This window comes from Chenopodium album, chromosome 25 (assembly GCF_948465745.1).
Source record: "Chenopodium album chromosome 25, dcCheAlbu1.1, whole genome shotgun sequence".
Classification (NCBI taxonomy): Eukaryota; Viridiplantae; Streptophyta; class Magnoliopsida; order Caryophyllales; family Amaranthaceae; genus Chenopodium; species Chenopodium album.
The window spans coordinates 11,200,344-11,216,945 of NC_137858.1; the positions used below are offsets into that span (position 1 = coordinate 11,200,344).

Sequence of the window (16,602 nt, forward strand, 5' to 3'; positions counted from 1 at the left end):
CAGACACTGCTCTGACTTCAAAGGTATCCTTTTTCACCGCGACTATAGACACATCAAAAGTTCCACCACCAAGATCAAAAACCAAAATATTCCTTGAAGCAGCATCAGTACAGCAATTAAGCTTTTTTTTCAGACCATAAGCAACAGCAGCAGCTGTTGGTTCGTTAAGAATGCACATGACATTGAGTCCAGCTATGATTCCGGCATCTTTTGTTGCCTGACGTTGGGAATTATTGAAGTAGGCAGGAACGGTGATGACAGCATTCTTCACTTCTGAATCAAGATATGCTTCTGCAATGTCTTTCATCTTTGCAAGGATCATAGAAGATATCTCCTCAGCAGCAAATAGCCTCTCTTCATCCTCATAAGTTACCGAAATCATAGGTTTTTTGTCATTGGCACCATCAGGAGCAGCAACAACTAAGAATGGCCAGAGCTTCATGAATTTTTTTTGGACATTTTCATCTTTGATCTGTCATTAATGTGAATATTAATCATTAGTAAGATGATATGTATGTAAAGCACAATTACAAATATAAACCAAAAACATTTTAAATCTCCTCTTACATAACACAAACACAAACATAAATTCCCTCATTCCCTCATGATATATATCGAGTACTTCATCATTGTCACAAACTATATTGTCTTTTTAATCTACTCCCTTTGTCTCTCAAAGTTTTTCCGATCTTACTTTAACTTTTTTTGTTTCATAAAAAAATTCTAAACAAGACCCTAAAGATTATGAAAATTAACCCTATTGAAAATTAATCTTCCTTATTTATTAATTAATTTACCCTAAAGATTATTGAAAATTAACACCCAAGAACAGAAGGTAACAAAATTAACATACAATAGTAAAATACAGAGTAATTACATACAATTCAAAACATAAAATTCTTTTTTTTTAAAAAAAAAATAAATTAAAAGAACATACAGTTAGATTGATATTTTCTTCATTATTACATGTATAGAGTGAATTTCAATACATAACTTCGACAATTATTTTTATTACTCGTATGTCGTATCACGAGGAAGTTCCGGTTAATCAATTTGATAAACAAAATTTGTTTATCAAATGGCAAAATGGTAAATAAAACAACATAAATGCACAGACATCATGGCATTTTCGTAAATATATCAACAGTGGGACCCATATTTAACAAAAAGTTGTTGATTTATTTACAATTGTGCCATTTGATAAACAAATTTTGTTTATCAAATTGATAAACTTGAATTTTCCCGTCGTATCACTGATATATTTAAAAGATATGAAGTACTCCATATATATTTTCGAAGTATATACTCAATATTAAAATGAATTTAACATGATTTTTAGTAGATAACTGCATGTCTACATACATGTAAATTTCCAATAGATGATGGATTATGAGAAAGAACAATTCACATCACAATCTCATCTATAATCTAACATTCGATTAATTACTTTCAATTATTTTACCACAATTAACAAAATAACACAAAATATTAATCACAATAATACAGAGAAAAAAGGATGAAGAACAAACCAAAGATTGGAAATCTAATTTTTCATAAGGAAATTTTGCATTAAACCACCTTTTATAACCCTTTAATTGCAGGAAACCACCTTATAAAATTTTATTCGCAAAAACACACCTTAATCGTAAAATTTTTTGCAATCACACACCTTTTCCCGGAAAATACCCATTGACCTTGTATTCCGGGGTTGACTCGACCATGAGACGCCCTAAAACCGCTAACCCTCCCTTTTCCCCAACCACCCACTTCACGAAGGTACGAGAATTGGGTTTAGGGCTTGAGGGTTGGGTTTAAGGACGGGAATTGGGAAAGGGAGGGGATGAGGTCGTCGGCGACGAAGGAGGGAGGTGGTCGTCGGCCCCTGGAAGTGGGTGGCTGGGGAAAAGGGAGGGTTAGCGGTTTTAGGGCGTCTCATGGTCAAGTCAACCCCTGAAAACCAAGTCAATGGGTATTTTCCGGGAAAAGGTGTGTGATTGCAAAAAATTTTAAGATTAAGGTGTGTTTTTGCGAAAAATTTTTTATAAGGTGGTTTCTTGCAATTAAAGTGTTATAAAAGGTGGTTTAATGTAAATTTTCCTTTTCATAAAAATAGTGCTAGCTTCAAGTTGTTCCTTTCTACTTCTCATTCTGAAATTGTAAGATGATAGCACAATTTTCTGTCATAATAAAAACGAATGCCTCTTTTTGAAACTTTAATTTCCTCAGTAATAATTATCTGGAGCCTTACATGGTAAACTAGCAGTCTAGCACACCATCAGAATATCAGATGATTCAGCATTGAACAAAGGTGAACCTCGATTAGCCACCAACACTTGAGCTTAAACAAGTGTGTAAATGACGAGTAGAATTCAAAGACCATCAGAAACAATATTGTGGTTTCTAATTACATGTACAGAAAACATGACACGCAAGAAAATCGGGAATGTAGAGCATTACATATGTGAAGAATTCAACAGGAAGGTCAGGGACTTACAAAGAAACCAGCAATCAGAATGTATATAATGCTAGAAACATTGAATAACAAAATTAATTGGCAATCATACCTCTACTTGTAGCAATTGAGTTAGATTAAAAGCTAAAATCATTTTAAAATTACCTCAACTTCAAGCCTTCTTGGTACAAAAACCTACACTTTGTGCATTCATTAGATCAATTCCTAATCACTGTCAATGATTTCAACCTCTTGTGCAGTCTTGTTAACACGAGACTCATCACGATGCAGCAGCATTTGTGCAATGATAGGATCACTGATGCTCTGAAGCTCCAGCATCTTGTCTTCAAATTTACTAGCCTCTGTTAAGACATTTTAATCCAACCATTGCATTGTCTGTTGAATATCATCCTCAATCCAAGCTGGTAAACTGGTTTCTAATCTTTAGTTTATTTTTAAGATGTTTTTGGCCTTTGTTCCAGGCTTTTTCCTGCTGTGTTTCTCTATTGGAACAACATTATGCTGCTAGGAGCTCGGGATTGTAATATTTTCCGACTACAAACCCTGAATTAACGGCCTTAATTGTACAATTATGATGCAAGTATGTACCAGAATTGATTTTGTTGATCATAAATAGTAATATAGGTAAATTCAGTGAGCTAGATGTCTACTGTAGCCCTGTTAAAAAAAAAAAGACTACTACTGGCCTGGATGACTTCAGTGTTCTGCAGGAACTTCATCTGTTCTTATTTTCATATTTGGTATCGTCTTTAGTTATGTTGCAACCATATCATCAGATTCAAACATGCATCATCCCAGTAATTAGCAAACTGCACATTACAGGTTACAGGACAAAAAATAAAAAAGAGAGAACATGAAAAAAAAAAATTAGCAAATCCAGGCATCCGATCAAAGCACTAAAAATGAGCATAAGAACAACGTACAAAAATTATTTTCCTACTAGAATAGTCTAGAACTAAATTCAATCAAGCTCCAAGAAACTGAATCTAGGCAAAGTTACTGCCTTTCACAGCATCTTTTCCAAGATAGGCTCACAAATTCTCTTAAGCTCATTTAATTTTTCCTCAAACTTACAGGCCTCCGGAAGCAGGTAATTCCAATTTAGCCATTGGGTAGTCTTCTTAATTGCATCGCCAAGCTTCTTCTTGTTCCTTTTCCCAATTTTTCTTCCACAACTATTCAAGGTGCTCGTCATCTTGTCAACATAGACTTCTAAATTGTTCTTGGCAATGGCTGTTTCCTTGCGCTTCTCATCCTGAGCTTTGAATTTTATGCCCTCTTCCACCATCCTATCAATCTCCTCCTTAGGTAACCTCATACTGTGATTGGTAATGGTTAATTGATTCTTGTTTCCAGTGCTTTTATCCACTGCTGTCACAGTCAATATGCCATTCTCATCTATGCTCAAAGATCCCATTATAATTGGAACACCCGCTGGTGCTGGAAGTATGCCATGGAGTACAAAGCTACCCAAGAAGTTGTTATCCTTTGCAATGGGTCTCTCACCCTCGTAAACACAAATTTTCACAGCCGACTGATTGTCGCTCTCAGTGGTATATCCTCTCTCCATCTTTGCAGGGATTGGTGTGTTTCTAGGAATTACAACATTCAACTCACCACTACCAATCTCAATTCCAAGGGATAAAGGAGTAACATCCACAAGCACAGTGTTTTTACTGCTGCAATCGACACCAGCCCTGACAGCAGCAAAAAAAGCAGCACCATAGGCAACAGCCTCATCAGGATTAATGCCTTTGCAGAGCTCTCTCCCATTGAAAAATTCTTGCAACATGGCCTGCACCTTAGGGATCCGAGTTGACCCGCCAACTAAAACAACATCATGAACATCATCCTTCTTCAGCTTTGCATCCTTCAAACACTGCTCAACAGGGCCCAAACAATTCTTGAACAACTCCATATTTATCTTATCAAACCGTGCACGATTCAGGGTAGAAAAAAAATCAATGCCTTCAAAGAGACAATCAATTTCTATAGTAGTCTCGGTAGTTGAAGAGAGGTTTCTCTTTGCCCTCTCACAAGCAGCTCTCAACCTCACAAGAGCTCTTTGATTACCACTTATGTCTTTATTGTGTTTCTTTTTAAACTCAGTTACAAAGTGGTTCACAATTCTATTGTCAAAGTCTCCTCCACCAAGGTGGGTATCTCCGTTAACTGCTTTCACTTCAAACACATCCTTCTTAATAGCCACTAAAGAGACATCAAAAGTTCCACCTCCTAGATCAAAAACCAAAATCTTTTTCTTCCCAACACGACCACTATTAATCTTCTTGTCTAGACCATATGCAATGGCAGCAGCTGTTGGCTCGTTAATAATACGCATGACATTGAGCCCAGCAATGGTACCAGCATCTTTAGTTGCTTGGCGTTGAGCATCATTGAAGTAAGCAGGAACGGTGATCACAGCATTTTTCACTTCTTCACCTAGGTAGGCCTCTGCAGTCTCTTTCATTTTCCCTAAGACCATAGAAGATATCTCCTCGGGAGCAAATGTCCTGTCTTCACCTTCATATGTTACTGAAATCATAGGCTTTTGGAAATCGCCAGCATCGGGTCCAGCAACCACTTTAAATGGCCAGATCATCACATCCTTCTGTACCACTTCATCATTGAATCTCCTACCAATGAGCCTCTTTGCATCTGTTATTGATTTAGCAAAGTTATGAAAATAACTAATTAAAACCAACCAAACAAAAATGTATCAAATCTAAAACCACCACATTACATATTTGCAGGTAAAAAAAAAAATTGATATAAATATTGACAACTCAAAGCACATCTACCTATTCAAGGGGAAATTCCCTGTTTCTCATAGTGAGAAACGAAATTTGTTTCTCATGGGGGCATTTTCGTGAATAAATCAACAACTTTTTCAATATTGTGGGCTCCACAGTTGAATAAAGTTGAAAAAGTTGTTAATTTATTCACAAAAATGCCACCATGAGAAACGAATTCGTTTCTCACCGTGAGAAACTGGGGCATCCTCCTATTCAAGCAAGATATAACACTAGTTGTTATGTTCTTAAATTCATTCGGTAGATTATTACATACACAAGTAAAATTCCTATATATGAATATTTCCAATCCTTAGCATAACCATATATATAGCATTAGGAAGCATATGCCAAATACAACACTAATAAGTCATTAATTTGACAAATTTCCCTAAAATCTAGACATATTTGTGAACACGTACAGAGAAATCATGGGCACACTTCTTCTATATACAGTACTTGGAAGTTGTATTGAAAAGAAAAGTAGCAAATTATCTCACATAACTAATATGCCAGAGAGATTAATAATTTAAATCGAGTTAATATAAAGAAAAGAAAAACTATAAGCTTAATATTGCAGGATAATAATACCCACAAAATAAAGGGAAATTCCCTGTTTCTCATGGTGAGAAACAAAATTTGTTTCTCATGATGCATTTTCGTGAATAAATCAACAACTTTTTCAATATTGTGGAATCCACAGTTGAATAAAGTTGAAAAAGTTGTTGATTTATTCACAAAAATGCCTTAGAAACTGGGGCTTCCTCATAAATAAAATACAAGCACGGATTGGATTACGCACTAATTGTGCAGATGAATTTATTTTATAGACGGAAGAACTTATATGATGGATTATCTGTAATTTAACCTTATTTGTTGGTTATTAAAAGCAATTTTAAAAAACCAAAATTGAACAAAGAAAAGCATAAAACCTAAAACCTTAAAGAAAGAGGGAAACAAACCAAAGATGGTGTTGGTAGGGTTAAATGCAGCCTGGTTCTTGGCACTCTCGCCAACAAGGCGGTGATCTTTGGTGGAGGCCACCCAAGACGGAGTGGTGCGGTTGCCTAAGTTGTTGTGAATGATTTCAACTCGATGATTATGTGGCTGCCACACTCCTACACATGAGTAGGTTGTCCCTAAATCAATTCCTATTGCCGGCCACAGATTGTTCCCCTTTTCACTCATTGCTTGAATAGATTAAGAAGAAAGGAGAAAATTATGAAAATTAAGGAATTGTTGATAATAGTGACTAGTGAGTCACCTTTTATTGATAAGTCTAGCTTACAAGGTCTGCAAATTTAAAATCGTTTTCAAATATTATTATATGTATCTATATGTGGCCATGTGGGCCTAATGCACAATATGATGTATATCATGTACAGTAATTTTTTTTTTTTTTTTTTTTTTTTTTTTTTTTGAAAACCTCTATTTTCACTAAATATCTATTAACCTATACTAAAAGCAAATCCTTTTATGACACTTGTCATGGCGTAGTGAAAAATTTTCCCGCCTTTTTCGCTTCTCTCTATTTTTATTTATTTTTTTTTTTGCAAAATCTATAAGTAAACTATTTATACCTTATGATTTTTTCTTTCCACTTTGACAATTATATTCCATATATACCCAAATGAAATAATTCTGAATATCTTTTGTATACTTTATGTAGTATTTTGTAATATTATTGTCAAAAATATTTAACGACCGTGCATTGCACGGGATTTTAACCTAGTAATACTTAAAACCATTTACTCTACAATTGAAATCATATCATATCATATCATATACTTCTATAACTAATACTTTCTCCATTCTTTTTTTATTGCAACATGAGGGATTTTACACTTCCAATGCATTATTTCATATGAGTACCAATATTTAATTTAGAGTTTTATTTTTGATAAAGTACCAATATTTGGTTTTCAAAAAAAAACAAAAAAAAAATAAAAAAAAAAGGTACCAATATTTCATATGTACAAATTAAATTATAATTTTATTTAAAAAATAATTAGATTATAAGGGTCTGTTCTCATTAACTAAACTGAACTGAACTGAACTCAGCTGAACTGAAATGAATAGTTTATAAGAGAAGGAAATTAGGAGCTGAACTGAACTGAACTGAACTCAGCTGAACTGAACTGAACTGAACTGAATTTCAACGTAAGAGAACAGGCCCTAACTCTCATAAGATATCATATAAATTTATTTTTTATATCATAATAATTTTTGGAGCGAAAAAGTAGTTCAAAAAGTACCACATCAATTTATAATAATTCTAATCAATTAATCAAATATACTTTTAGATCTATCAATTGGGTTGGGTAACGAGTCATTTCGAACAGGGTCATTTCAAGTTACGGGTCAATAAATATTCAACCTTAGCCAAAGGTTTTTGGATTTAGGTCAACCCATTGGACTTAAAACAATTTTTTATTTGATTTATTTTTGCTAATTTTTATAATGTTCTTACATTTCATGCTTACTTTATTTGCTATTATTTTTTTTAATACATTTAATCGAACATTTTCACCAAAACACACATAAATCCCTAACTAATTTTGTATCAATGATAAATTTTAAAGTTTGACATATAAATTAAAAAAATTTCTTAAAAATCAATAAACAACCGGGCATCGCACGGGCACAAAACTAATTTATACTATATATTAAAAGGCGACCCTAAAATAATTTAGGTGACACGTGGCGCTCTCCTCATTCAATCAAGTTTTTCATTCCATGTGTCAAAAATATGGTTCTTACAAGATTTGAATCCACAACCTTCAGGTTAAACTTTAACATTCTAGCCACCAAGCTAATGCCATATTACTTGTGATTCTATTAAAATTAAATATTAATAAAGATTTCTACTACCTCTGGTACACATTATGTGTAACTTTGGAGCTCTCCCGGAACCCAACACAAAATTTCATAATATTTGATTAATGAATTAAAAAGTATGTAACTAAGGGTAGGAGAGAGAAGGAAAATAATTAACCACAACCAACAGTTAGGTCAGTCACTCCACTAGGCTACCACCAAAGCCAGATTCACCACCACTCACCCATAACCACCACCTGACCACCATACCCAGAACCACCACCATACCCGAAACCATCACCACCACCACCTTGAACCCACACCATCACTACCCGACCTAGTCCCGTTGTACCCACAGTCGGAACATTCCACTACTAACCTCAATCTACTCGAACCTACCTAAAAACCTCGATCTAGAGCTATTTTTTTTTTCTTTGCCTCCTCTTCTTCCTCAACAGATATGAGCACTTTCCCTAAAGCTCGTATGGAATTAACACTCAAAAACGTCACCGATTTCATCAGAGAAGTGAAGTGACGACGAGCTGACGGAGAGTCGCGTTCAAGGGAGTCAATTAATCGCTAATCAGCAGCTCGATGTCTTGCATATTCTCACTCATTAAAACAACCGCATCAAGTGAGGTGATGAGATCCGGCGTATTCCGAGAATAAGGAGGAAGGGAGAGGAGAAAGAAGGTGAAGGTAGGAAGCAGACTCATAACAATGGCATGAGAGATAAAAATGCAGTAGAGAATGAAGATGGAAGCAGGAAGAACAAAGAAGAAGATCAAGGAATGATACTATTCTGTGCCATGTGAGAAGATACTCAACTATATTGGATTCATTGCATTAGAAGATCTCAACCTATACATTCATCAGTGGGAGAAAATACGAGCTGCACTCTTTTTCCCTTAATAACCATGGTTTTGTCCCACATTGGGTTTTCCTGGTAAGGTTTTTAATGAGGCAGCATCTCGAGCGTATTACGAAGAATAATGTACTCTTTTTCATTAATTAGCTCTTTATCCCACAGGGTTTTTCCTAGTAAGGTTTTAACGAGACATAGTTTTCGATAATGGACATCCAAAGGGGAGTGTTATGAAATATTTGTGGATGCCATTATGTCCCTGTATTCTCTAGAATTCTAGGTCTAGCTAGGGTTTTATTGTTATCCATGAAAACCCTAGTTATTGTGTACGTATATATCTCTTAATATATGGAATAATAGAATGATCAATTCTCTTCCCAAATTCACTCCTATTCTCTTTATTTCACAACAAAAATAATATATTTAGTATTAACCAACTTAGATTTCTATCCATATCTTTATTAAAATTTCTATCTAAGTAATTGCTTTTGCAAATGAAAATGATGATTTATAGTAAACTAAAAAAAAATGAATATATATCTTTCAACCTAACATAATTGGTGAATTAAAAAAAAAAAAATAAATAAATATGCAATTAGAGTTCAAAATAGAAGAAAGAATAAAAAAAATATAATTAGTCATAAAAGAAAAAAAATATATATATTTTAAGTTGGGATAAAATATGAAATATATATAGTTTCAAATTAATACTCCACAACAAAAAGTGAAAAATCGTGCATGGTATAGATCTAATTTAGTAAATTGACTATGTACTCTCTCGTTCTATTTACACATTACACATTACTCTTTGACCTGATTTAAGTATAAGAAATTTTATAATCATGGAGGTACTTGTTATAATCGCCTCAATATATAGTTTTCAAATATTACTCCGTTACTTTTTATAATTTATACTTAGGGCATGTTCCAATTGATTGAACTCAGCTGAACTGAACTGAACTGAAATGAATATTTTATAAGAGAAGGAAATTAGGAGCTGAACTGAGCTGAACTGAATTGAACTGAGCTAAGCTAACTAAACTGAAGTGAATTTCAACGTAAGAGAACAGGCCCTTACCCTTGTTTGGTTAAACAAAACAATGTCGGAATTGAAACAATACAATTTTAGTACCAAATTTGCATATATTTTGGTACCAAAATACGAGTACTAAGCAATCACTTTAGTTATTAAAGAAAGTATATTGATGAGATATCATGAATCCAAATCCTTGATCAATTCCTAGCTAGGAGATACGGAGAATTTACCAAAACAGAGTAAAATAATTGAAGTCTTGTTCTTGATAAAACATTGGCATACTAGCATGACTTGTAACTTTAGATTTCCCAAAAGATTTTTTATCTGGGTATAAATTTTTCTGCTGTAAATTGTTTTTATAGATTTTTTATTTGAAGAATTTTTTTTTTTTTTTTTAAAAAAAAAAAAAAAAAAAAAAAAAACAGCTAATAGAAAGAATATACAGATAAAACATCAGAGATTCAACATGATTAAAATTAAGCATCAACTCAGCCTTGTTGCAACCAAACTAAATCATTAGAGCCAAAACATACTACGATAACGAACAGCAAACTCCACATAAAAGCAAAATACACATGACAGAATGAAAAGTTAGTTAAATCTATTTTGTTGGAGTAAATTCAATCTTGGCTCCTCAGATCAACCTTAGCTTGTAATCACTTATGTACACTTACAGACTTAAAGTGAGCTAGCTCATTCAATCAAGATCTATAATTTCAATCTTAGGACTCATAAACACATCAGAATCATTGGACTCCACTTGGTGCATCATTGCAATGATAGGCTTGCAAATGCTCTCGAGTTCCTTCATCTTTTCCTCAAACTTGCTGGCTTCAGTAAGCATGTAGTTCCAGTCTAACCATTTGGTTGTATTCTCAAGAGCATCGTCTATCTTCCTCTTGTCCTTTATCCCGGTCCTATTTCCATAGCCTCTCAAGGTTTCTACCACCTCATCCATATAATTGTCCAAATTGTCCTTTGCTATAACTGCCTTCTTGCGCTCCTCATCCCGAGCTTTGAACTTTTTTGCCTCTTCCACCCTCTTATCAATCTCTTCCTTGGATAATTTCCCGCTGTGTTCAGTTATGATTAGCTGATTCTTGTTTCCAGTTCCTTTCTCCTCTGCCGTTACAGTCAAGATCCCATTCTCATCAATATTCATGCATGTTATTATGCGAGGAACACGTGCAGGTGCTGGGGGGATGCCTTCAAGCAAGAAGCTACCTAAGAAGTTGTTATCCTTGGCAATAGGAGCCTCACCCTCGTACACTATTATTGACATTTCACTCTGATTGTCATAGACAGTGGTCCCTGTCTTCCCCATATTTGCAGGGATTGGTGTGTTTCGAGGAATCACAACTATCATCGTACCACCGCGATTCCTAAAACCAAGGGATAAGGGAGTAACATCCACAAGCACAGTGTTCTTACTGCTACTATCTACACCGGCCAATATAGCAGCATGAAAAGCAGCACCATACGCAACAGCCTCATCCGGATTAATGCCTTTGCAGAGCTCCTTCCCTTTGAAAAATTCCTGCAACAATGTCTGAACCTTGGGGATTCGAGTAGACCCACCAACTAGAATAACATCATCAATATCACTCCTCTCCAATTTTGCATCCTTCAAACACTTTTCAACATGGTCCAAACAATCCATGAACAAATCCTTGTTGAATTTGTCGAACCTTGCTTGATTAATGGTGGTTGAGAAATCGATACCCTCGAAGAGACCATCAATATCAATAGTAGTCTCTGAAGTTGAAGAGAGGATTCTCTTAGCCCTTTCACATGCAGCTCTCAACCTTCCAAGCGCCCTACGATTAGAACTTATATCCTTGTCATACTTTATTTTAATCTCGGATACAAGGTGGTCCATCACTCTATTGTCAAAATCTCCACCACCAAGGTGAGAGTCCCCGCCTACTGCTCTGACTTCAAAGACATCTTTCTTAACTGCGACTACAGACACATCAAAAGTTCCACCACCAAGATCGAAAACCAAGATGTTTCTTGATGCAGCTTCACTGCAATTAAGCTTCTTTTTCAGACCATAGGCAATAGCAGCAGCTGTTGGTTCACTAAGAATGCACATGACGTTGAGTCCAGCTATGATTCCGGCATCTTTTGTTGCCTGACGTTGGGAATTATTGAAGTAGGCAGGAACGGTGATCACAGCATTCTTCACTTCTGTATCAAGATATGCTTCTGCAATGTCTTTCATCTTTGCGAGGATCATACAAGATATCTCCTCAGCAGCAAATAGCCTCTCTTCATCCTCATAGGTTACCGAAATCATAGGCTTTTTGTCATTGGCACCATCAGGAGCAGCAACAACTAAGAATGGCCAGAGCTTCATGTCTTTTTGCACATTTTCATCTTTGAATCTTCTACCTATAAGCCTTTTTGCATCTGCCATTAACGCGAAAATTGATCATCAGTAAGATGATATGTATGTAAAGCACAATTACAAATATAAACCAAAAACATTTTAAATCTCCTCTTACATAACATAAATACAAACAGAAATTCCCTCATTATATTGAGCACTTCATCAAATTAAGACCATAAAAGCCCCCCAACTTAATTTCCTGTAATGATGTAGCCACTTTTCATAGAATTATAGCTAACAATCCAAAATTTGGTTCCAACAGAAGGTAACAAAATTAACATTTAATAGTAATATACAGAGTAATTGCATGCAATTCAAAATATAATACTGCATCCTTTTTATTTTTAACAGAGCACACATTTCATAATAAAATGCCATATAAACGAACAGAAATTTAAAATACATACAGTTGATTGATATTTTCTTCATTATTCATATGTATAGTAGTGTTTTTTCAATGCATAACTTCAACAATTATCTTTATTAGTCGTATCACTAACATAATTATTAGAAGATACTCTATAATTCCACATCAAAAAGAATTTAACATGATTTTTAGACATGTATATACATTATAAAGGTACAATTAAAAGAAACCACGGCAAAAATTTAAGGGAAAAGAACATTTCACATCATATTCATCTATAATCTAACAAGTAACAATCGATTAATTAAGTACTTTGAATTACATAATTTTACCACAATTAACAGAATTAAACAAAACTTTGATCATAGTGATTAACAGAAAATACCAGTTAATCAATTTGATGAACAAAATGACAAAATTGTAAATAAATCAACAATTTTGTATTAAATTTGGTCCAAGTGTTGTTGATTTATTTACGAAAATGTCATGATGACCGGACATATATTTTGTTTTATTTACCATTTTGCCATTAGATAAACAATCAACAAATTTTGTTAATCAAATTGATTAACTGGGACTACCTCAATGATTAATACAAAGAAAAAATAAAAGAACGAACCAAAGATGGTGTTAGCAGGATTCATAGCCGCCTGATTCTTAGCACCCTCACCAATTAGACGCTCGTTTTGATTGAAGGACACCCAAGACGGTGTCGTTCGGTTGCCTAAGTCATTAGTGATGATCTCAACACGGTCGTGTTGAGCTTGCCAAACTCCTACACATGAGTATGTTGTCCCAAGATCGATTCCAATTGCCGGCCATGACTCAGTAGTCTTTTTGTCGACTCCTTCATTCTCCATTTTTTGAAATGAAAGAGGTTTTTTTTTTTAATTTAAAATAGAGGAGGAAGGTGTATAATGAAGCCTATGAATGGAGTGAAAGGATATTTCAATTTTAAATGGACTGGATGACTTTAGGCCTTCTGAAATCAGTCATCTGTCTAGTGACTACCCTCTACACACTTACCTTTTTGAACTCCGCGCAAAATTTATGATCACGCCAATCTACGTCTTCCATCCCTATTTGATTGTCACTTTTATTATTTTGGATGCCCCTAAATGTTTATTACATTTCACGTTTTCATCATTATTAAGATAAATAAAAAAACTTTTATATCCTCATTTTTTTTCATCTTTATTAGTTGTCTTCTGATTTTACCGTAACAGTTGCCATAAAAATTGTGTCAATTTTTAACTAATTTAATGTTTTCACTCTTGAATCTATCAATTTATCCTTTCCATGTACTTTAATTATTTTTTTTTAATTGGAAATGTCTATTTCCCATGCACCTTTTATTACTTTATTAATTGAAAATTTTATTTTTCCCATATATTATCATTACATTATATTCTCCACCTTAATTCCCATGATTTTCCTTTAAAAGTGACAAACAAATGGGGACGGAAGGAGTATTTATTTTTGTTAAGTCAATGTTAATCGACTAATAAAAATGTTATGAGTACAAAATAATATGGAGTACTCGTTATGAAATTGGTATTTGGTAGACTAAGGATCTGTTCACATCAACTGAACTGAACTGGTTGGAGCTGAACTGAACTGAACTGATTAGAGCTGAACTGAACTGAACTGAGCTGAAATGAATATTTTATGAGAGAGGGAAATTAGGAGCTGATCTGAATTGAAATGCAGTGAATTGAACTGAAATTAAGTAAATATGACAGGCCCTAACTCCGCATTTGTTGACGTATTTCTTTTGTATTAAAATAAATTATGTAAATGACTTTTAAACACTATTTACGTAATACGCTATGATAGTATGACCATATTTAATTTTTTTTTAAAAAAACATAGTTATGTGAATATGTACTCCCCCGTTTTAATTTTTTTTTTTTTTTTTTTGAAAGCGGGTACTTGTTAAGTTGTTATAATAGTCTCAATAACTAGTTTTCATGTATGGACTTTTGATTAATTATATTAATTGAATAATTGATAATTAAAACATAATTGGTCAAATTTCTGTTCGACATACATATGTGTCAAGTCAAATTGGAATACTTAAATAAAAATAGAGGGAGTAACAAATATGATCAAATAGTAATTTTACATTTCAAATCTTAAGTGTAGAAGCAAAATGAATTTCACTCGATCTGTACATAATAACTTTTTAATGGCACCATTTGAATTTTATGATTGCAATGCAAAATGGGAAATTCCCTGTTTCTCATGGTGAGAAACGAAATTTGTTTCTCATGGGGGCATTTTCGTAAATAAATCAACAACTTTTTCAATATTGTGGGCTCCACAGTTGAATAAAGTTGAAAAAGTTGTTGATTTATTCACAAAAATGCCACCATGAGAAACGAATTCGTTTCTCATCATGAGAAACTGGGGCATCCTCGTGCAAAATTGTACTGCTGGTTAAATTAATTGAAATTTAGTCAACATAAAGTGGTTGACTGGTTGTCAATTGCTAAAAAAATTCTCGTAAAATATTACTCCCTCAGTCCTCTTTTGATAGTCCTTTATGGCTGAATTTTAGTCCCAAAATGTTCACCCCATTTGTTTTTTCCAACAACTATTAACATTAATTTTTTACCAAAATTTTCTCCAATTTGCAACAATACTTGTGCAAATTTAAATTTACCATGTAAATCTTGTTTTCCCATGTACTTTTATTACTTTCTCTCTCTACTTTTTTTTCATACACAATGTCAATTTATTTTTTCAATGAACTTTTACTATTCTTATTTGTGTTTATTAATTCATGTGAAAAATGTCCATAAGGGACTATCAAAAGGGAACGGATGATGTACAATTACTCCGTAGTTTTTTGATTCGTAGCTTAGACGACTAAAGTTTTGTCATAAATGAAGTATTTGGAAAATATAAGATTCATTATTTTCAAAATACTCCCTCCCTCCCTCCCTTACTGTTAATTTGATAGTCTCTTATGACCAATTTTAAGTCCCAAAATGATACGAGTAGTTTTATTTACTTTTTCAAGTACCATTAATATTAATTTTATTACCAAAAAACTTCTTCAATTTGCAACAATATTTATGCAAATTTAACTTTTCCATGAAAATTTGGTTTTTCCATGTACTTTTATTATTTTCTCTTTCTACTTTTTTTACATATCTAATACTTCCTCCGTTTTTTTTTATTTGCAACATAGCCTTGTGGCACGTGTTTTAAGGTCGGGTTTATGTAATGTAAACGGACAAATTTTTCATTATAATTTTTACAAATGATACTTAACCCTATTCTAATTTTCGTGTAAAAATTATATTGATAAAATTGCTCATTTATCATCACTAATCATCTCCTAAAACTGCGTGCTTAAAAGGTGTGTTGCAAGTAAAAGAAAACGGAGGAAGTATAAATTTACCTTTTCAATATACTGTCTTAAATATAAATTCTTGAAAAATTGCCCACAAGCGACTATCAATAATGAACGGAAGGTGTAAGATTAAATGTAACTGAAGACGTGAGTTTAAGAGTGATTATTCCGTCCAAGCATAACTCCGCTTTGGTATAGCTATACGGAGTACTAGATAAGTAGGTTTCCTACGGAGTAAAAAAAAAAACGGAATATTAGATAAGTAGATACGTACTCCGTAGTATATAATTTCCAAATCCCAAGCCATATACGAAGTAATTGATATGTTAAGTGCCTAGAGTAATGTAAATTAATATAGTTAACCTACTCAAAATTTAAATTGAGAAAAAGAATTTGAAATGAGGCAATATGATTGGTGAAAATGATAAACCGGCAAACCCAAAAGTAAACTTTGTGATACATAAATCTCTGGGTTCCAACGCCCAAGTCCCAACTCCTA

The 16,602-nt window shown here is 33.6% G+C and overlaps 1 protein-coding gene and 1 pseudogene across 1 annotated transcript; both read right to left on the bottom strand.

Moving 5' to 3' along the window:
• Window positions 1–3,479: 3,479 nt before the first annotated feature.
• LOC145613665 (heat shock cognate 70 kDa protein-like) lies at window positions 3,480–6,471 on the bottom strand. Its single transcript, XM_081668750.1, has 2 exons — window positions 6,228–6,471; window positions 3,480–5,131 (listed from the first exon to the last, which is right to left on the bottom strand). The coding sequence occupies exons 1-2, from the start codon at window positions 6,451–6,453 to the stop codon at window positions 3,480–3,482; spliced, it is 1,878 nt and encodes a 625-aa protein (XP_081524876.1). The 5' UTR covers window positions 6,454–6,471.
• Window positions 6,472–10,680: 4,209 nt separating this feature from the next.
• LOC145613666 (heat shock 70 kDa protein 18 pseudogene) lies at window positions 10,681–13,602 on the bottom strand (annotated as a pseudogene).
• Between the last annotated feature and the right edge of the window lie 3,000 nt (window positions 13,603–16,602).

Bases quoted from the DNA above. Each gene is read 5' to 3' on its own strand.
- LOC145613665 (XM_081668750.1), bottom strand. From the start codon at position 6,453: ATGAGTGAAAAGGGGAACAATCTGTGGCCGGCAATAGGAATTGATTTA. The intron at 5,132-6,227 runs GTTTGTTTCCCT...AATCAATAACAG, and splicing joins CCCTACCAACACCATCTTTG to ATGCAAAGAGGCTCATTGGT.